The 21,911-nt window shown below is 31.4% G+C and overlaps 4 protein-coding genes across 6 annotated transcripts; 2 read left to right on the top strand and 2 right to left on the bottom strand.

The window, feature by feature from the left end:
* Positions 1-732: 732 nt before the first annotated feature.
* LOC108553178 (nicalin-1) lies at positions 733-3,295 on the bottom strand. Its single transcript, XM_017907974.1, has 8 exons — positions 3,283-3,295; positions 2,991-3,182; positions 2,729-2,916; positions 2,340-2,669; positions 2,044-2,253; positions 1,548-1,952; positions 943-1,163; positions 733-871 (listed from the first exon to the last, which is right to left on the bottom strand). Exons 2-8 carry the CDS (start codon positions 3,163-3,165, stop codon positions 733-735), a joined length of 1,668 nt encoding a protein of 555 aa, XP_017763463.1. The 5' UTR covers positions 3,166-3,182; positions 3,283-3,295.
* A 537-nt stretch (positions 3,296-3,832) lies between these two features.
* Positions 3,833-17,817, top strand: LOC108553223 (uncharacterized). The gene is made up of 4 exons (XM_017908035.1): positions 3,833-4,120; positions 4,439-4,590; positions 16,890-17,465; positions 17,552-17,817. The coding sequence occupies exons 1-4, from the start codon at positions 3,884-3,886 to the stop codon at positions 17,739-17,741; spliced, it is 1,155 nt and encodes a 384-aa protein (XP_017763524.1). The 5' UTR covers positions 3,833-3,883; the 3' UTR covers positions 17,742-17,817.
* LOC108553224 (carbohydrate sulfotransferase 11) lies at positions 5,710-16,467 on the bottom strand. Of its 2 annotated transcripts, XM_017908038.1 has the most exons (8): positions 16,253-16,467; positions 16,008-16,131; positions 14,016-14,188; positions 7,084-7,340; positions 6,766-7,006; positions 6,479-6,658; positions 6,223-6,380; positions 5,710-6,141 (listed from the first exon to the last, which is right to left on the bottom strand). In XM_017908038.1, the coding sequence occupies exons 2-8, from the start codon at positions 16,018-16,020 to the stop codon at positions 6,054-6,056; spliced, it is 1,110 nt and encodes a 369-aa protein (XP_017763527.1). In that variant the 5' UTR covers positions 16,021-16,131; positions 16,253-16,467; the 3' UTR covers positions 5,710-6,053. The 2 variants fall into 2 exon arrangements, with proteins under 2 accessions (XP_017763527.1, XP_017763525.1); XM_017908036.1 differs by having other exon boundaries at positions 16,008-16,467.
* An 813-nt stretch (positions 17,818-18,630) lies between the features above and the next one.
* On the top strand, positions 18,631-20,675 carry Gos28 (golgi SNAP receptor complex member Gos28). Of its 2 annotated transcripts, none has more exons than XM_017908006.1 (5): positions 18,631-18,731; positions 19,424-19,599; positions 19,661-19,842; positions 19,928-19,996; positions 20,122-20,675. In XM_017908006.1, the coding sequence occupies exons 1-5, from the start codon at positions 18,698-18,700 to the stop codon at positions 20,357-20,359; spliced, it is 699 nt and encodes a 232-aa protein (XP_017763495.1). In that variant the 5' UTR covers positions 18,631-18,697; the 3' UTR covers positions 20,360-20,675. The 2 variants fall into 2 exon arrangements, with proteins under 2 accessions (XP_017763495.1, XP_017763496.1); XM_017908007.1 differs by having other exon boundaries at positions 19,940-19,996.
* Positions 20,676-21,911: the final 1,236 nt, after the last annotated feature.

A 21,911-nucleotide genomic window follows, 5' to 3' on the forward strand; every position in this document is an offset into this window, starting at 1 on the left:
CTATCATTTAAATGGTTTTTTCACTAAGTTTTTTGCATTATCTAACAAATGTTTTTGTAGTACTAATATTTGGCAAATAATTTTTTGCACTTTTTAACAAGAAAACGTTTAAAAACTTTTGTTACTACCTGTACTATATACTTACTTTAATTTTCGTATATGTATAATCAAAATTACATTAGAGTAGGAATATTACATACTATGTACCGTAAGTACGATAACAACATTAAACAAAGTATTAGATTTGCATTTAAATAAAACTAGCATTCTAATGTTCTATACACAATTGGGAATTATTATCTTTATTACTAAATACATTAAATATTCTGTACTTGCTTAAATTTGCCAGTCTTTTTTAGTCATAAATTGCATTCTGAAATCTCACTATTTGGTCTGTTATTACTTGGTCTTAATTATCACATATTCTTATATAATAATTTATCAAATAGAACAAGTAGTGTCTCTTGTAAATAACTCTGCTATTTGTATTATTTTTTATTCGGAAGAGGAGATACGTGGACGAAAATTCAAGTTGAAATTAAAGAACTATATAACATTTTCAAATATCTAAGATAAGACATGTAGATAATCTTTAATTCAAGATTTATGCGAGTAATGTACATACAGTTCTGTTTGATCTTTACACCTACAACACTATATATTAAATTCATTAAAAAATGAATAGCGAATTTTTACAATGCAATAGAGAAACGTCGATATTTCATCGCAATTTCACGACGATTTATTTTTTATAGAGAATCGTGTTACTAAAGAATACGCGTGAGGAAAGTTGTGTACAATTACATAAATAATTCCCAAGTATATAATGATGGCAATTGTAAGAAAGAGATCAAATACAGCTGGTTTTACACTGAAATATAATAAACTATATTATCAACAAGGAACCACATCGATAATAAAAAATGAAAATAAAAAATTTACCTGTATACATTCAGTAATGCTTTTGTTACATCATAAAAGACAAATTCTGGATCTGGTTTATCAGGACTATGCAAAGTAACTTTAACATCTCCAAGATATCTGGCCATTACTTCTTTTAATGTACCAACTAACATATTATTTTTGTCTGCTAATAACGGAGCAGCTCTTGGTTGTGATGCTAAGTAACTGAACCATAAAGATAATGATTCTTTAGAAACATCCTGAAAAAGTAAAGTAAAGTAAAGTAAAGTAAAGTAAAGTAAAGTAAAGTAAAGTAAAGTAAAGTAAAGTAAAGTAAAGTAAAGTAAAGTAAAGTAAAGTAAAGTAAAGTAAAGTAAAGTAAAGTAAAGTAAAGTAAAGTAAAGTAAAGTAAAGTAAAGTAAAGTAAAGTAAAGTAAAGTAAAGTAAAGTAAAGTAAAGTAAAGTAAAGTAAAGTAAAGTAAAGTAAAGTAAAGTAAAGTAAAGTAAAGTAAAGTAAAGTAAAGTAAAGTAAAGTAAAGTAAAGTAAAGTAAAGTAAAGTAAAGTAAAGTAAAGTAAAGTAAAGTAAAGTACATGTAATAAAAAAATTCATCTCCTTATTATATAAAAGGTAAAAAATATGTACCAGTGGATCAGTGAAAATTTGACTAGAGCTTAAATTGTATATATGTCTTGCTAACGCTTCTGCGACTGTCTGAGTATGTTTAAATAGTCTGTCTATTTGTTCTGCTTGCATTACATCTAAGATTGTAGTTCTGATCGGATCTTCATGACTTTTTAAAGTGGACAAAGTCGTTGCCGGTAATCTACGAATACTGTATCTTTCATGTTCCCAAGCCAGTGTTTCCTCAGCTAAATTTATTTTTTTGTGTATACCTTCAACAGTAGTAACATTTAATGATTCAGACACAGCTTTTAATTCTTTGTAAAACAAACCACCTGTCGAATTTTCTTTGGGTGGTTTTGAGACATGTACATAGAGATGGTCACTAGTAGATATGGTGTCAAGACAAATGACATAAGCTGCATCCTAATAATCAAAACATTATATTATATTACCATTTAAAAATATAAAAAAATAGGCATAATAATAAAGATATTTAAATAATTAAGTTTAATACTTGTATTATTGAGCCTTCAAGACCATCTAATTGATCTTCCAACCATTTTTTACTGCCCTGATAATTAAGTTTGCCAGCACCAGTTACAATAAAGACAAGATTGTATTGCGGTCTTGATCTACTAGTTGAATACAGAGTAGAAAATAATCTTGCTATTTCCAATAACATTGCCACACCAGATGCATTGCTGTCTGCTCCAAAAGACAACTCCTATTTATTAGCAATAACATATATATACATACATACATTTTATTTCCATGATTCTAAACAACTATATAAATCAATAATTTACTTACAGGTGCAACACCTGCACTATCATAATGTGTTACCAAGGCTATAGTTGGCAACTTTTCTTCTGCTCCAGTACCAGTTAGTTTACCATGTAATGTAGCTACTTTAACATCTGTCTTAGCTAGTGCTTGTCCAGTTGCTACAACTACCTGGTAACCACTAGCAGATATAGAATTGAACATTGCTTCAGCTGCAGAACCAGCTCTTTCATCAGTAATGAAACCATTGGAGAGATCATCTAAGATTATTTGTAAATCGGGATGCCATGAAGTAAAATATACTGGAATTGTTGTTTCTGGTCCAAACAGCATAGATTCCTCCAGGTTCATAATATGCTATAATAAATAATACATCAATTACAATAAAAGATATAGCAAAAATAAATTTAATTAACCTGTTTCTCTTCCATTGTCAAATCAGTAAGATTCTCTGGCAAAACTACTATTAAAGCTCCAGCCTTGTCTTTAATAAGATGAAACAGACTTGGAGTAAGATCTAAAGCTTTCGTAACTACACAATGTCTGGAAGTGCTCCATCCGGTAAGAGATCTTGCTTCCAAAGAAATGGGTGCACTACGACAACCTAATCACAAATTGTAAATTAGATATTAATAAAGCCATAATAAAATGAAAATCAAGAGAAAAACATTTCATTACCATGTGGTACACCATGTAAGTCATATTGATGCATTCGATACAAGGGAAATTCATGAGATGCGGCAACTGGGTTAACCGGAGAGATAATAATAAAAATCGGCAGGATTATCAATAAATAGTACGGCAAATATCCTCGACATAGTTCAGCGAAACTATCACATTCTTCTAGCCACATATTTTTCTCTGATTTTACTTAAATATATTAAATAATGAAAAAATACAACTCCTAATTATTTTCATTGACTTATTACCATGCGACAATTCATTCCCCACTCATTCCTTCTCTACTTACGATAAAAGTTACATGCAACCACATAGAAGGTATAAAATCAACCATAAATAAAATATAAGACAGATTAAGCACTTAGTGCATTTTTGTGTTATAAGGTCTAGAATTCGTGAGTCTCTTTATCAATTTCGTGTCAGTTCCTATGTTACCGATTCAGTGTAGGAATAAAATGATTAAAACACTAGAAGTTGGAGTTAAAAATAAGTGTCACTACAATTTATAATTTTATTTATGAATTAGTATGTATATACACTATAAATGAGTTATTTAATTATTATAAATTTATGGTTTTAATATTGTCCGATTTATATAATTTACATTAGAAATCTAAATTACATTTAGGAAGCTCATGACATTTCTTTCAAAATATATAGGGATTCTTCATTTCTTGAACACTATTCAATTCGATACTTTGTGTGTCTATATTTTATAACGATTGAAAATGACTCTTAAAAACAGTTTATTATATTATGTATCATGTACATTTTAGAAGTGACTGTGTAAATGTGTATATTATAATTTCTTGTCAAATCTTTTGTAGTATTATTAGCAATTTGTTACCAAGTTGATTGTAAATGTTGACCGTGCATTCTTGAAGATACAAATGGATTCAATGGACGAGGATATGTTCGCATTAAGCGACGAGGAGTTACCAATATCAACTTCAAAATGCAATCCAGTAGAAGAACATTTAATGAAACAACTATCGGATGTGCAAACTCGAATCGAAAAGACAAGAAATGATATTAAAGACATTCAAGATATGACCAGACGTAATTTAGAATCTTTATACAATGAGGCTCAATATGGGAAAGATATAACTTGGGATTCTGACAGTGACGTGAGTTATTTAAAAGAGTAATAACAATAATGAAAAACACATCTTTTAATACTATCAAATAATTTCTTCTATCAGTTTGGAGAAGTATATTGAAAAATTCGTTTCGTTTTTAAATATTTCACGAAAGCGAAATATCTTACTATGCTTTTATTTAATACTAATTTAAAAAAAAAATTATATAAAATTACACATTAACGATAAATAAATTTCACATGTTATAATAATAAAAAATAATGGAAGAGGAAATGTGGTATATGATATTTAAAATAAGTACATTTGACAAGTGTTAATGTATGTTAAATTTGGTACAATTTATAGTTATACGCTATAGATGGACAACCAGTAATAAAGAAGATAAAATGCAAAGGTAATGAATCCCTTTGTAAATTTTTACTGGTAAAAAGCAGTTGGAAATACATTTTTTCTGACAAATGGGTCATTGGAATAGAACTAATAAACAATTCAGAAAGGTAAGTTCATTATCGATAATTATGGTTAAAATATATAAACAAACTCTGATTTTCCAAGGAATATATTTAGAATAGAAATGTATAAATTGCTATTAAATTGAAGAAGTAATAAAAGTAATCAGAATCAAAGTTATAAATATTCTTATTAGGATGTCGATCAGTTTTATTATTTTTGGATGTTATCATTTTTATTATTATTTAAAATTAATCATACTTTACCTTGGATAATCAACTGAAATATTTATTATCATTGCCATTTTCTTAACTAATTAAATACAGTTTCATACAAATAAGATTAATTTTCCATGCAATCCAGAGTTTTTTAAACTTCTTTATTTCATAAAATAATTATTGTCATTTCAAGTTTATAATTTATAAAATTATAAGGGATTGAAATTTATTATGTTACTTTTGCCTCATTTCTGTTTTACAAATAATTTGATTTTATTCAGAAGAAATTTTTCAAGAATGGAAAATTGATTTATATTAGATTTAAGTACTATATAATGCTTTATAATTTTATTAAGTCTTTATGAAAAGGCCGCTTCGTCATAACCCTGTTTAACTCAAACATTTGTTCTAAAATATAAGTAAGCACTTAAAATTTTAAACCATAAAGTTTTAGATATATTTGCATTTGGAAGTTGTAGAATTCAACATACATCTTAATATAATTATATACTACATCTCCTCAAGGCAGTACTATTATCATTGGTACAATGATAACAATAACTATCGCAACAACGTTCATGTCAACATACGTATATGTATATTTATATACACTAATATATACATATAGAATTAGGGAGAAAGTATACGTGTGTTTCGAAATATTGGAACACGGACTAACTATTTCGGATTATTTTAATTAACTTAGAATAAATCTGAATAAAAATTCACAACACGTGCGTTGCATTGTACTCTTTAAAAATTGATTCCATCAAAACTAGAAAAGAAAAGACGTTATTCCTACATACTCTATTAGGAATGCATTGTTCTGTATTTGAAGCTAACAAACTATTCCCATTCGATGTTTAAGCAGAAAAAATCGAAGAAATGAGCATTACTTATACCCTAAATTCTTGTATATTAAAAAATTCATTGTCTTGTGTAGTACTTAAGCAACAGGGTATTCTTATAGGTATAATACATTTAAAATTATCATGTGTTGATTTATAACAGTTTACAAACGTTTTATCGCCTTCGGTTCTAACAATTGAATATTCTATAACGTCTCGTTTATCAAAAATTTTAATGCTGTAGTAATGTTTTGCATGGGATCGTTAACTCGAACAGACTTCGGTATATTTCCTTTTCTTCATCTTAAACCACAACAGCTATTCCCTAACAAATATTTTCGTTGTAATCGATACCATTGTAATAGGTATCGTTTAACATTTGAAGAGAAAAAAGTAGCAGATAAACAGCACAAGCCCTGATGCACTTGTTCCAAAATTCTGACATTATTCTTTACAGATTAAAACTGTATTCTCTTCTCTCCCGAGTGCTATGTACTCGTCAGGAGAATAATCAAACAGCACAAAATCGTATCTGAAATGCAATATCAGGAATACCATTTTATTATCACATGTGTAGTAATATGTTTCACAGTCTTCCAGAGAAGATACTTACCTAAACATCTCATAGAGATCTTTGATCTGTGATTTTGACAATTGAGCGAAGTAATTTTTAATTACGTCCTTTGTTTGAACTCCTCTAGTAGGGTTCTTCCATTCAGGTTTAATGATGTGACCCACATGAGCTTGTTTTATGAGATAATCTTGATCTTCCTATAAAATTGGGCAATATTTTTTAAAATTAAAACATGCAACCGATTAACATTGAGTTAACGTTGAATTTTATTATTTACTTCGAATCATTCACTTACGTGAAGCGTTTCAAACTTTGCAATCACGTCGAATCGCACTTGACACGGTGTACAGAAATTCACAACTGGAGTCCAATGCATATCGAGCTCGTTTCCGGCTGTCCATTGGCATAACAGCCACCGTACAAATTCTTCAAAAAGTGGATACCTTGGACCATGTCTTCCATTGGTTTTTGGATCCTAATTATTTTCAGTAAAAGACTCTTCAAGTTTAATAAGATCACCCAAATGAAGAAGATATAGAAAACTGAAGTAATATGCCAAATATAAAGATAGACAACCCCTACCCTGGACCTATAGTTCCAAACGATATGAGCTCCAAGATTACTATGGAACGTATGCGGTAAGCTATGCTCCAATTTATCTCTGTAGGCGCTGAGCAGCCTCTCGAACGGATGCCTCACTATCAAGAAACTGATGCTGTCGTTTAGGAACTTGTTCAATTCGTCCGCCGTATACCTGGGATACTTCTGCCTTGCTAGAGAAACTGGTACGGCCTTTGAGGCTTTTAAAAACTGCGGACTATATCTAAAAAATTAAATCTCTCGTTAATCAAGCTGTTCATTTAAAGGATGTACAGTACACTGATGCGTGATATATTTTACCCTGCAAGTAGATTGAAATTGTACATCCAAGATGTAGAGGCCGCTTTGAAGACATTACACCATATTAAATGGTACTCTCTATTTACAAGGAACTCCCAAGCATTAGGCCTATGAAGAGAATCGTTTCCAGGCCGGTCTAATCCTTCTTCAGTGCATTTTTGTGCCAAAAATTTTCTTCTAGCATATAATCGTTTCTCAGTTTCGGCGATAGTTGCTTCCTCCATCAACTTTTCCTCCGGTGTCAAATTCGAGTCCTCCTGTTAACATTAATGTTCATTCTGTTATTTTAAATTTAATTACGCGTTATGAGTATAAATAGAACTATGCGTGTTTAAAACGTTTTAAAGTGTCTTTAATTCAGGCTACATAGATGCGTTTATTAAAAGTATTAAGAGAAATATACAGTATGCATTTGCATAAATTACATTTGCAAATGCAGATATCCAAAAGTTAGAAAATTTTGGTACTGTAACCTTCTTAATAAGTTGAAGTATTAGCTGATGAAACTAATTGATCTGATATCCATATTTTTCAACAAATGCTTTCGTAAGATTAATATACTTCATAAGGTGCTGACCGAGTTCAGTTCACTTGTTCAGACATTTTAAAAACGAATCTTAACGCCCAATGCTGCATTACAAAAATTATTATATTCGTCAAGAATAAAATTTGCAATTCATTAGAAATTTTCAGGTATTTTTTAATATCAAAATTTAATGAGTTCTATTTTAAGAGATTTGTAATGTTAAATATTCAGATATCTGTGATAATTTATTTATAATTATTTTTTAACGTTTCTAGTGGCAATATTTTAGAATATATGATTTGCATTAACAGCATTACGAAATCGGACACGCATTATGAAATTGGAATTAAAAGACCTCGTGAACACGGTTCATTGAAAATTATGCAACGGATATGGATATCGGATACTTGCACCGATTGCTAGAGAATAGTGATTGGTGTCTGTTTTATCGATGCAATTACCAACACTTAATACGTGCAGGCATAAAATTAATCGGTATCGATTTCTATGTTCCACGCGTAAACAACGGTAATAACATGAGAATAATAAATGTATTCGCGTTACCTTGTACATTTCAAGTAGTATATCATTCATCTAAATATAAGGCCACTTTGTCACGCAAGGGATTAGTTACATAGAAATAAAGATAAAGAGTCTAAGACTCTTTATGAAAAATTAGTCCTAGAAAACTAGCTCCGTTTTATTCAAACTCTTTCTATTGAAATAAATGTTCCCTCCATTCAAAATCTATATCTCATTTTACGCATTGTAAGCTAATACAAAACTTAAAGTTCAAGCTGATAGTGTAATTTATTAAAATCCTTTTGAGCAATAGTCACAAGTAGCCACAAAACTCAATGTTAAAAAAGAAGAAAAGACGAAAGGAAACAAATAATTCTAAGTAATTCGAGTTGTCAGTCAATCAAACCAGACAATATAAATATAATTTTTAAATTTAACGTCACGTTGACAGTCAAACCTAACAATTTTAGATTCAATAAAACAATTAAACAGTGAACAAGATCAAATATATAATGCTGAAAAGCCAATGAATCGTAAAACCGAGTAATTATCATGCAAATTCTACGACGACTGAATGATTCAAATCACGTGTAACGTTCCTAGGCTTTCAGTCGATTAAGCCGGTCGGCTTTAGAATTCAAAGCTCGCCGCCTAAGAACTGTTTTCTTCCAAGCAGCATACACGCACTGTACGCGCCGATCTTCAGTATGCAAGGTTAATCCAATTTCCTAATTTCTGCAATTAATTGGAACGCTCAGTACTGCTTGTGCGATATAGTTAGGCAATGTACGCCTACTTGGCATATTGCAGACAAACGTACAATCCAGATTCTTGACATAATTGCTTTAGACTATCTGATTCCTAGAGACTTATTATGAATGATTGTCGAGAAACTTCCTTGGTCTATTTTCTTAACAAATACTGGAAGAAAATTTGTTAATTTATAATACTCATTCTAATATTGATCTTGATCTTTTTATAAATTTATGAAATCTAAGAAATTTGTGTATCTGTTAAAAAAAAAAAGATTACTAAAAAGATAGTAGTTTATGATATGCTACAACTAACAGCTAATATTTTTTAAAGCTTCTTTCATAAAAATGTTACCCGATATTATTAAAGTTGAAAAACAAATTTATTAAAATTTTGGAAATTGCATTGAACCTTTTGGGTTTTTTGGGGAATTTCGCAGAAGTGGTGATAGTATAAGAGTTTGTGTTTACAAATTCACACGACTTACTATAATTCTATTTAATTCAAGGACCTAGAGATTCCTTATCGGCTAATCGATACTTCATCGCGTTTTTGCAATATAACGTACATTTAACGTGAACTTTAAAACGTTGCTAAGAATAGGTAGGAATTAGTTGCAGTTGAAAAGTACTACTATTTCAGCTTTATAATAATTGCAAAGATCTGAAGAAAAAAAAGAAAAAAAGGATTATTATTTATGCCTGCTGCGAATATTTAATTGTAAGATTTCTTGGAACCTACGAAAACGTCTTAGAAACCTTAGAAACTCTTATAGCGCCGTTGGTAGAACGCTTATGATGAGTCACAAGTTGAGGTAAGGGATAATTCAGGAACCCAGATTGAGAATTTCGAGAACTGACTAGTCTATTTGTTATTTGTATGAATATATAGCAGCATCATTTTTTTAAAGGTAAATAGTACCAGTTAGTAGACATTAGCAACGAACTAAAAAGTAATAAACAGGTTTAAATTCTTCCAAACTACATCTGATTATTATATTTTCATTCCATCGTTAATTAATTCTTACTTACTTAAGTCTTACAGAATTCAGTTGTAAATATCGAGAATTATTTATCTTTCGTTTGTGAAGTACTGGACTTTGTATTTTATTTACATTCATTTTAGTACGATTTTTCAAAGGTTAAATATCCTTTTTAAAATATGACATTTTCCAATAAAATTCACGTTCAGTTTAATACAATTTTGTCATTTGAACGAAACATCAAAAGAATGGATGAATTTCTAAAAAAAAAAGAGGTCTTCAATTTACCAAAAACCAACTGAAAATAAATAGAGCGAATTTTTAAATCAAACACTTCAACATTCCTAACCTCTTGATCAATCGAATTATTCTACTTTAATAAACAGAAGAATTATTTGAACAAACAATGCTGTCGTCGATAAAAAGATTTTTGATGATTGGGGTAGAACGCAGTGGCCATGACCAGACGGAAATGCCGAATATAGAAATACTGGCTTCCGTTTATTGATTTCGGACTAAAAGCCGAACGGCTATCTCAACGTTGACGTCGTAGCCATGAATATGGGCCACACGGGTGGTGCAACGCACGCTGCACCGCTTCGTTTTTGCATCCGTCCACGTGCACGTATCCCCATGTGTGTTTCCATGGGAGATTCCATGTTTATATTAAGTTCCGAAAATGTATAAATGTCAACTCCTTGGTTCGATAATTAAAACGTCGGTATAGTGGTTTTGAGAAGGTGCATCCATAAATTAGATGACTCAAATGTAGATGGGGCAGTTATCGATTAGTAATCGATATCATTCGATATAAAAATATTATTGGAAAAGAATTCGAGTATCGCGTTTCCAGAATAAAAAACATTTTTGTACATTATTTTATATGGATAACTATCCAAAAATTTGTAAGTATTTCGGAATGCAATTTTGGACGATTTGTATCTCAGCTTTGTTTTATGTCAGCTTTTAAGATGATAACTCTTTTATCACGAACGAATCGATACTTTCGGTTATCTATCGATTCTTATTACCTGTAATTTCTCGTTTCCGAAAGATTTACGACCGAAGTTAAAATGGAGACTTATTATCTTTATCACCAGAAAGGAAACCAGTCGTCTTAATTATTTACTTTAATTACTCGAAAGAAAAGGAACCCCATTTTTAGCCATTTATTTAAATATCACAGGTTAGTCGTGACTTTATTTGATAGTGGTTTTTATATCCAAGGCAATTTAAACGGTCATGTAAGATGATCTACAGATGCATCTGATGGTTTTTTGTTCCCTCGACATAAGTTTCGTCATAAATTGCTTGAAACGAGCTTATCTAGTTTGATGCACTCGTTACAACGAGAGACACTACACAGGAAGAATGATTCGTTCTTTCAATGACATTAAGAGCGATTGCCACACTCGGCTTGCTGGCTTATAAGTGTTTCACGGCGAACATCTTCCAACTTTCTCTTCAAAAAGAAATCTAATGACATCGATTCTTCTTCTACAAAGCTTCCTATAACATGCAATTTAAAGGAAAAAATAAGTAAGAAAACTCGAAGAAAGGAATTCCTAAAACTATTTGAACAATGAAAGAGTTTAACAAGGAAAGGATATTGATATTAATTAAAACGTACAAACTCCATTAAAGGAACCAAAAATAAAATTCTGAATAATTCTAAGAATTACCATTGCGATTAAAACGAAGAAAATGAAAGGTATTTAATTTAAAATACGTGTCCTAGATCTTTACAAGGTATCAGTAACTCTGAATTTGATCGTAGATGAGGTACCCAGGATTCTTGCAAGATACTTTAAAAAGAGCAACCTTGAACCGAGTAATCTCTTTTCAGTTTACTCACGGATCGTTTATTTTTAGACAATATATTTTTTCTTCGATATGATCGGTGAAACACGGAAAGTATTGAAACATAGACCGGTTCTAGCGAACCACCATATATGCACGGATACACACGCATTATGTAAGGCACTCCCGTAGCTCTTCGCGGTATCCAGTTGTATAACTTCCTACGGCTACATTTTCCCACTACAACGCAATTCTGAGTCCATCTGTGAATCGGCCTGCGAAATCTGCCGCACTTTCGCGCGTAAAACCAATTGAACTAGACAAACACTTCGCATCGTTCGTTAAAAATTTTATCTGTGCTTCCTGTGAACTGTGAACGCTGTAACACCGCCTCTTCCTACGCGGAAACTTTGTTTGCTTATCTTATCGCACATTGAACAGGAAGCTCCAAAATTTTCTAGGTATTAGGCAAAATATGGTTCGAGATAAATTTGAGATAGAGATAAATTTCTAAACGGTCAAAATGTTCAGATAAAGCAATTAGGGGCGAGCAGATACTTAAAATTTTGGAAGATAACATTTTTGGAACCTTCTCGACGTTCGCAGGTACCTGGATATTTACGAATACTCATCTGTTTGTATACAACGAATTAGAACAACGGGCAGTTGTGATAATAAGCGAATTTTAATCAAATTGCTTTACCAATTTTCAGGTACCAATTATCTGTATCAGGTTTATATGAAATTGTCTAAGATGCAATTGTGATACTTCAAGCACGAGATTGTTCAGATATCTTCGATCGAAGATATTTATTCGAGTACTTCCATTTTTTGACGGTAATTAGGTTTAATCGGATCTAATTAAAACCGACTGGTACTGATGTAAATTGAATTAATATATTCTTTAAGTCGGAGATTGAAGGCAAAGTTCGAAAATTTAAGATCGATCTCTTTGACTCACGATCAATAAGAAACCGAGGTCTATCAATCTCTATCTCTGCGAATTGCCGACAATCGTCGAAGAAACGTCAAATAAAACAGCAATCGTCCGTATCAGTGGAAGATCGATTTACATTGGTAGAGTAATCGTCGAGATTCAGGGGTAACTGTAACCACCCTTTGCATGCTTAAAGGGGTGGTATTGGACGATTGTAGGCAGCTGCATTTGTGTGCCGCATTGCGCCTGGAAGTCTGCCAATCTATGTTAGCTTTGCTTTACGTAAGGAGACCATTCTCGATGTAACCTCTTCACCGATAGGTAAAAAAAGGAAACGATGTATTTTCATTGGGATATGTTGCTCTTGGGTGATCCTGAGTATCATAAAAGAGCAAGGATTATTCGAGAAGAAGTCACGATGCTTACAATCGATCACGGTAGTTAACAAGCGAGCAAGAAAATCGCAGCTTCTTTTCTATGCCAAGGAGACAGTGGTGTATTGAATGAAATAGAAGAATGAAAAAATGTATAAGGCCATGAGAAAGCGAACGGAGCATTGGCCTTTCTCTTCCATCGTATGGAGAGAATAACGGATTATATAAGTTAAAATGCTTAAGGTCATCCTCTTGATACGCGAAAATTGGACAAGTACACTCGTCTCTCTTCATCTACTTTTTCAAAAGGCAGACAGGAAAATGCGCAACTCGAAAATTGAAAGAGGTGCGAAGTATGCACTACTCGTCTAAAGGAATATTAGAGGCAGGGCAGTAGATTGAGTCACGTATAGTCAATCGGAATAAAACATTGAATGCTTTCTAAAGCCTTGTTTGAGGTAGCTAAAGTGTGAACTAAGACAGAGAAGTCTATATTCTTCCAGCGAAGGTACATATACGCCGCCTCTCTAGGTATCTAAAAAGTATAATAAAATTTGATAAAGCATACGTATAGCAGAAGAATTAAAGGGATTATATCCGTATCTTTAAACCAATCAGATAGCGGAAACAGACGTGATCCTATTACAACGTAGGTAAGAGAAGAGAATTGGAAAAATAAATTAAGGACTATACACGAACCTGTAAACCAATCGGATAAGGCAAGTCTAATCCTCTTACAACGCCATCTTCCTATTCTAATTTTAAACGTCATTTTAAACACGAGTACTTGAACCAGAATGTTTCTTCTAAAAAGGAGGACCCAGCATGGTATTTCAGTGTTTGAAATAAAGGGACAGTTTTCAGCCACATTTCCAACGAGGATGACTGTCCCACAGTTCTAGAATAATTGTTCCTCAGAAAGTGATCCGCCTAATTTTCCGGTGGTCTAAATCCCGAACGAGTGCGCGCACATGGAAAGCTTTTCTTTGGGAACAAAAGAAATCCTTGGCCACTGTCGGATAAAAGATCGTCACTCACCTCCAATAAAAGACCTTGCTGCACACTGTTGCCGGCATCTTGGCTCGACAACGCCAACACCAGCAACGTCAAGATACCAGCAGCCAGCAATGTTCGCCTAATCGCCGCGAACACGTATCTTCGCGGTGTCATCTTCTCCTGATGCACGACCTTCCTTCTGTACTCATATCGAACTGAAACAAGTGGATTCGACTGTCATCATACACTGACAAATTGGTATCTCGGTAAATCCCATAATCGAGGATAGATTTTGCTTTACGTAAGTTCCTCGTTCGAAAATCGAGCTAACGTGCAACCATATTGCATTATGGCGTGTTTATATGTATTTCTCAAGCACTTACTGTTTTCTCATTCTGCATATTCGAGATCGATTTTCTTGTGTTCGTGTTGTAAGACATTGATTTCTTTTTAGTGTAAAGCATAGCCCAAGCGAAGATCTATAATTCCCTACAGGAATACCATTAATTCGAACGTGTCAGCGGACAAAACGGTCTGGATGGTAGTTCACTGTCCTTCTGTTCTACACCTATGATTTCTCGTTCGAATAGGGGGTGCTGACATTCATAAAATCGAGTTTAAATATGTATACATATGCTTCTTTTGTTTACACTCTTATTTTAAGGGAAGTAAACCGCTAAGGCATAGAATTTTGAAAATTATTATCTAGAAACTACAACGTATTCTGTACTATTATCGAATAACAAAGTTAATTGTTATTCTCTTACTGAAGGTACGCAAATAACTTAAAATAATGAAATTGGTGAGGCACCTGGTAATGATATAATAACCAGTTAGTTCTCTCATTCGTAATTTGAGATGATTCATGAATTACTCATAACATATAAGGAAATAAAACCCGGAATACGTCGTAGAATAACACTCGATACAATAATACTTCGTAAGTAAGTACTATATTGAAATATAGTATACGTCGTGTCATCATGACCCATTAGCAGTCACGTGTTTGTTTCGTAAGGATGCATATTACGAACCTTTTGAAAACCCTGATATACAAAAACGTTACAAAATGACATTTTATCTCAAGTTGCAAGTGAAAAGATAAACAAATTTTATCTGTATATAACATAGCGCCATTTAAGTATAAATGCCATCGTTTAATTGTTCCTTGAAACATAAAAAACAAAAATTAAGTATTATCAGTTTACACATACACTATTGATATGCATTTTCTAGCTTGACAATACACTCGTTATATAAATAATATTGCTAGGATTTCAATAGTATAACCCCTTTGCGTGTTAACGTTGCATACCAGTTCATTTATACAATTACCAAGTGGATATCGATTCTACTTGGTACCTAAGATTTTAACTTTTGAATACAAAATAATACTCTATAGATGAATATCTATAAGGTATTACCTTCATTTGTAAATGTTATTTCACATTTACATAATATTATTTCAAAAGAAACGACGAAATAAATTATGCTTTAGAAAGGTATATACATGCTTGCTTATTTGGTGAAGTTCCAAGGCCATGATAAAATAATACATGCAATAGTTATAAAGTGGAACGTCAGATTCAAGGATCGATGGTGCTTTATCGAAAACTTCGCATGGAAACGCGAAAACACGCGCGCGCACACAGCAACATATTTTTTCATGAATCTAATTTAACGTTTGTTTGTACAGATTAAGTCTTACATAGATCTCAAGCTTATTTTTAAGGAAATTATTACAATAGTGATAGCTACATCCTATCGTTAAATATTTGTCCACCAGTCAATTATGCTTTAACGGTAAACAAGTACCAACCAATAGAAAAATGACAAGCAATTTTCAAATTCTACCTGCATGTGAAGGACTACATACAGAAAACTTTAAATGGCAATGCAGTCGGTGTATATTTTCCCTGGGTCAATAGGTCAGAGAACATCTATTCTTTCTGCTAGGTTAAATTCTTCGTGCAAATAATCATATTCTCTAGTTTGTTTGAATACATTCCCACATTTGTTTATCTCGATACGTACTTGGCGTGGACATATATGCCCTAAGTCAGGATTCAGCGATGCATCTATTGCACTCCCTGCAAGGAATCCAACGCTCCTCTTCGATACGTTTCGATTTCTTCTAACTTGCTAGTCGGATTCGATCCTGCAGAGATACGAATAAAACACACCGTAAATCGAAACACGATTATGGTATTATATTTCTTGAATTGCAAACTCGCGAAACACGTGACACAACTGACTGATTGAACAAAACATATAGATACCATATGATCACGGCGGCATCCTGCAGATTACTGAAGAGACACACACCGTCCTGTACGCTCTCATGCATGCGTCGTCTGCTACTAACCGACTCGTTCGAGTTCGCTGATTGGTTAATGTTTTCGCGGGTCGATTTGCCTGGATGACTTCTACGCAAGCGTAGTATGCTGGTACTGAGTTTTGCTACCCTTTGCGACACTCTACAGACTCCCTTTAATTATCCAACCTCTTTTGAATACTGTTTTCATTATCGAGGCGTAGTAGAAAACTAGAAAATAAATTAGCTATATAAGTGTTTTCGTTTAAAATAATTTTTCTTATATATTATGAGAAATCTTTCGTGATAATAAAACGGAAAACTTAAATTACTTCTTTAGTTATTCTGCTTGTTACACTAGTATCACTGTTGTAGTTACTAATGAAGAATGAGAATCAAATTTGACAGTATAAATTAAGAATGAATAAATATCGAAAAGGGAAAATTATATTTCCCTTAAAATATTTCATATGATATTGTTTCCTAACACTGTCTTCAATAAATATTGATAAAATAGTATCGCGACGTTGTGAAATATAAAATGTGAAAATATTTTTACTTATACACCTATAAATAATGTAAGCTAAAATGTCTCATTTCAGAACATTAAATAAGCCTCAGATTTACGTATCCCTCAATGAAAATTATGATCTTTATGGTATATCAATGTTTTGGACATTAAAGAATGAAACATTTTTATACCAAATCGATGAAATTCGACCTTGTAGTGAAGTTGTAGCTACAGTCGTTCTCGATTTGCCAAAATTTAATACAAATTCCCTCTGTGAAGTATATGGTACAATTTTATATGAAGTTGAAGAGGAAGAATATCAAATTCCAATACCTGTTATCCATATCACGATCGAAGACACTATCGATAGTAGATATCAAGTCAAATTTTTAACCGAGGAAAATCAGGTTCTGAAAAGGAATAGAATATCCAATACCTTGCATATGATGTTAGCTTTAAAGAGTTCGTCGATGGAGAAAACCATTGATGTACAAATCAAAGGAATTCCTGAAAGAGAGACACACTTTTTGACGTTTTTGAAAGAAAAATCTTTCCAAACAATCTACAAAGATATTTACATTGTACAAACAATTGGTACGCTGATGCATTGTTTGATCGAGATACTTCCTATTACCGAAGGAAAAGAGAAGATAAGAATTTCTTCAAGGTAAAAACAATAAAAACAATTTGAATATCAGTCTTAATCTAAACAGTAAAATAAAAATATTTAACAATTTTTGTATATATTTACAGATCTAATCAGCAAATGAATCTGATATTACGACTTTTAAGGCAACATTTTCCGTACATGATCATTGAAGAAGATGTTAATCCCATCCGTGCTGCAATGGCTCTCATAGAAGAATTAAAATTGTATCTTGAGAACACAAGCACCGCCGAGCGGCAAATGGCAAGAATAAGAACTGACCTACTTATCCCGTGAACACGGTAAAACAGATTTTGTTCATTAACGGGAGAATAGGTTGAAAGTTCTGACATTATTTATATTCATTAAAAATTTTCCCCATAGAAAAAGTTTGATAAAATAAATAACATTTTCTTATTTTTATATTATATTTATTACTTTGTATTTTATATATTTATATATAATTTGTATATAAATTTGTACATGTCTTCTTTCTACAAGAGATGTATATATTAAATTATTATTTATTTGGAAATCAAAATTGAATTGAACATATCGAAGAATTTCGAATTATTATTATTATCTTACTCCTAGCTCTTGCTCCTAGACAATAATATCAGGATAGCATAGCATAGGTAGTAGCATCGTAACTATCAAGATCCCGCCGAAAACCGGTTTACTCACTACTACTTTAGTCTAGCTACAATTGCACTAGTATAGTGTCGATATAAACCAATATTATAGCATTGATAAATAATTTTTATGAAAAATTTGGCTGTATAGTTTACTCTAAACATATTAATATGTGCCTACTTTTTACAATTACCTAATCTTATTAACATCTTAATAATTATATTACAAATCTTTATTTTTAATGAAATTAATGCAAATTTTAAAAGCAATAAGAAATATTAAATAATAAATGTATACTCTAATATCTGTAAAGAAAGTTAAACTTCTAATCGACTAAAATTCATTTACTTCTCTAATTTCTTTTACCATTCAAACAAAGATAAGATGATACAAAATTTTTGTGGCCGTTTCATGGGAATTATCCTTGTTTAAGTTCTTCCGCCATTTTTCGTCTTCTCTCAGTCAATCTAGTGTGCGTGATTGGATATACTGTATGCAAGTATATATAGTTAGGTATCTACTGCCATCATCTGTCTTGCGGAACTATGTTGTGTCGTGTGTAGCAGCTATTCACACATCATAGAAAAGGAACTATCGTGTTCGTGATTTGCGAACAACAAATGGCTAACGCAATAGATGTCGTCGATTGGGAAGGTAGATTTCGTTTGATGCAAATATCACTTTCATTCTTTATTTTTTATGATTTCGTATTAGTATTCAGTTGCTGAATCCTAAAAGTTTTGCAACAAGTAATATAACGGCTTGTTTTGACATATGTCACTTTATTATCAATTCAATTTTCTTTATTACATCTAACAAAGAAATGTGATATTGTTTTATAAGTTTCCATTAGAATTAAGAAAAGGTGATATATTTTTATTTATAAAAGTTACATTGCAAATATTTCACCTTCGTTACGTCAAAACTCCTCTGAAGCGTAAAAAATATAATTTAAACGATTTTGTTATTTATACATATGATCGTAATATGAAAAATAATTTGATATAACTGGATTATGAAATAAAATCACTTTACAATAAATTATGCTATAATAATTTTCAGTCAAATTTTAATATTATTATTCCTAACCCTACCAATGATGACAAAAAATGTGAATCATCTTTTTTTACCAAGTATAAAGTAAAAAATTGTACAATTTAATTTTTACCTTTATTACCTTGATGTTTTTTATAACTAAAAATTCTAATAATATTCATTTTTTAAATTAACAACAATGTTTATATCATATACCTAAATAATATTATAGATATTATGTACTAATGTACTAATGTTCATGTATAATTTACTACTATCAACATAATTATTAATTTCATATTTAATTTTAGATCTCAGAAGACAAGCAAGACATTTGGAAAATGATATTGATGCAAAATTGGTAGCATTTAGTAAGCTCGGTGTCAACAGTGGTTCCAAGCTTGTTAATAGTGATGAAGTTCCTCTTTTAGATGAAGAACATGTCTTTGAAAATATGGCTTCTGAAATAGAAGCATTGCTTACTAAAGTAAGTGTACGGTATTGTTACTATGTTTCAATAAATTAAATTATATATATATTTCTGGCAGTTGTTTTCAATAAATGAAAGAATGGGCAAATTGCAACCAAATGGTGCTGCAATGTTGCATACAATGCAACGCCATAAAGAAATATTGAAAGATTATAAATTGGAATTCAGTAAGATTAGAAACAATTTTGCTACAAGAAGAGACAGGGAAGATTTACTAGGAAGTGTTCGTAAAGAAATCGAGTACGTATACCTATTACTTTATTAACCCAAATTATATTCTTTTCTAAATATTTGATTAAGAGATTATACATCTTCTATGGAGCAGTAACTACAAAAGTGTAAGTGGATTGAATCGTCGGGAAATGTATTTAAAAGAAAATCAACATATTCATAAGTGAGTAATTTTGTCTATGCTTCATTTTATTGTAATTTATAGTTATTACTTGTACATAATATAAAGTACCCTGTTCATTACATTTCTTAAACAAATATAAAATTAATGAAAATCTTGTTTTCCAGTTCCGATCGTCTGCTCAATGATCAAATAAGCATAGCAATTGAAACCCGAGATCATTTGATGACCCAAAGGCAAACATTTAAACGTATACAAACCAGACTAAATGACATCTCAAATAGATTTCCAGCCGTAAATAGTATAGTGCAAAGGATAAATCTACGTAAAAGACGAGATTCTCTTATTCTCGGCCTTATTATTGGATTTTGCACATTTCTTATGCTGCTCTATGCTTTTCACTAAATAATATTCCATACCAAAGTACTTCCACCCATAAGGGGTTAGTGATTCATCGATGGGAATGCATATATGTAGACGAGGTATTTGGTGATGTATTTACGACATATAATGAATAAGAAACACAGAAGTGAAAAGTGCGTGATTTATGCGTAAGTGAACTTTGAATGGTCGAATGAATGTCCTCTCGTTTGGACGAGTTAAGAAAGTAAAAAAGAAGAAAAAAGAAAATGTTAAACTGTACAGTTTTTTTTATACGTAACGTAAGTCGTGGGTGGTATTATGTAAAAAATTTTAATCCACGATTAACATGTTAATTTAATAAACGTTAAAACAAACGGTGAAGATTTTACGCATTTACATAATCATTTGTATTTTTTTTTCAATTTCCTATATACACGACTATATAAAGTATTTTAAACACATTTTTATTTTGAAGCTTGGAATAACGACTATAAAAAGTAATTCATATTTAAAAAGCCAAGCTTTAAAATTTTACTATCATTTTCATATATTGAGAAAAAAAAAACAAAAAAAAGAAAAGAAAGAACGAAACTGTAATTAACTAATCGCAGTGCAATAGACTGATATTTATATAAGACTTTATTTGCTATTAGTATAATTTGATGCAAGTACTAAATTTGTGCTTGCAAAAGAAAACAATTTACACATTTTTTTTCTTTCGGAAATCCATTGTATTTTATACGCCTATGAATCAATGTGTTTCGGATGCTTATCGCGTTATAACATATACTTTAAAGCACTAGGAGAAAAAAGTAGTAAGTTGTATGATATCATTACTTCAGAATTACACAATAACAGAGGAAAATAACGTTAATACGAATATTGTAATTTGTAGTACGTAATGCGGGTTTCATCATTCGAAAGATCGATTTTTGTTAACATTACTTTTTTTCATTTTTTACTAAGAAGTATTGATTTTACATACACAGAACATTTATACATGTATATATACACACGCACGTACATATATATATGTATATATGTATAGCATCACCAGAGTCTCTCATTCGAGTTCACAAAACACAGCACGTTACGAAAGGAATCGTTCCGGCAAGTGCGGTGTCCGGTTTCCACGTATACTAGATACCACATTTATAAATTACACCTTGTCTGTAATAGGAACTCAAGCAAAAATTGTAAAAATATCGAATATAAGGTACACGTGTGACCTAAAACTGCTTTATATTCTTTAATATATATATTTACACTTTGAAAACGTTTCGTTATAATCACAAATCACTTTCAATATTCCAATTCTTTGTTAGCTGATAATTTCATTTTTAATAGTTTTCATCAAGAATCTCCACATTTGTAAAGAACGAATATATGTATAGCGTATCGATACAAATATTGCAGCTTCATATGAAATAAATATATTTCACATAAAACTAATTGCGAAAAATAAACAACGAACCATTAACGAATGATTAACGAATCGCACGAATTATGTCTGTAATGTACATTAATAAATAATTTACTGAGTATCCTGTATCGTATCAATTTCACGGAAAGTGATACAACGCAATAAGAGTAT

Source organism: Eufriesea mexicana, unplaced genomic scaffold (genome assembly GCF_001483705.2).
Source record: "Eufriesea mexicana isolate 0111107269 unplaced genomic scaffold, ASM148370v2 scaffold9538, whole genome shotgun sequence".
NCBI classification, from domain to species: Eukaryota; Metazoa; Arthropoda; class Insecta; order Hymenoptera; family Apidae; genus Eufriesea; species Eufriesea mexicana.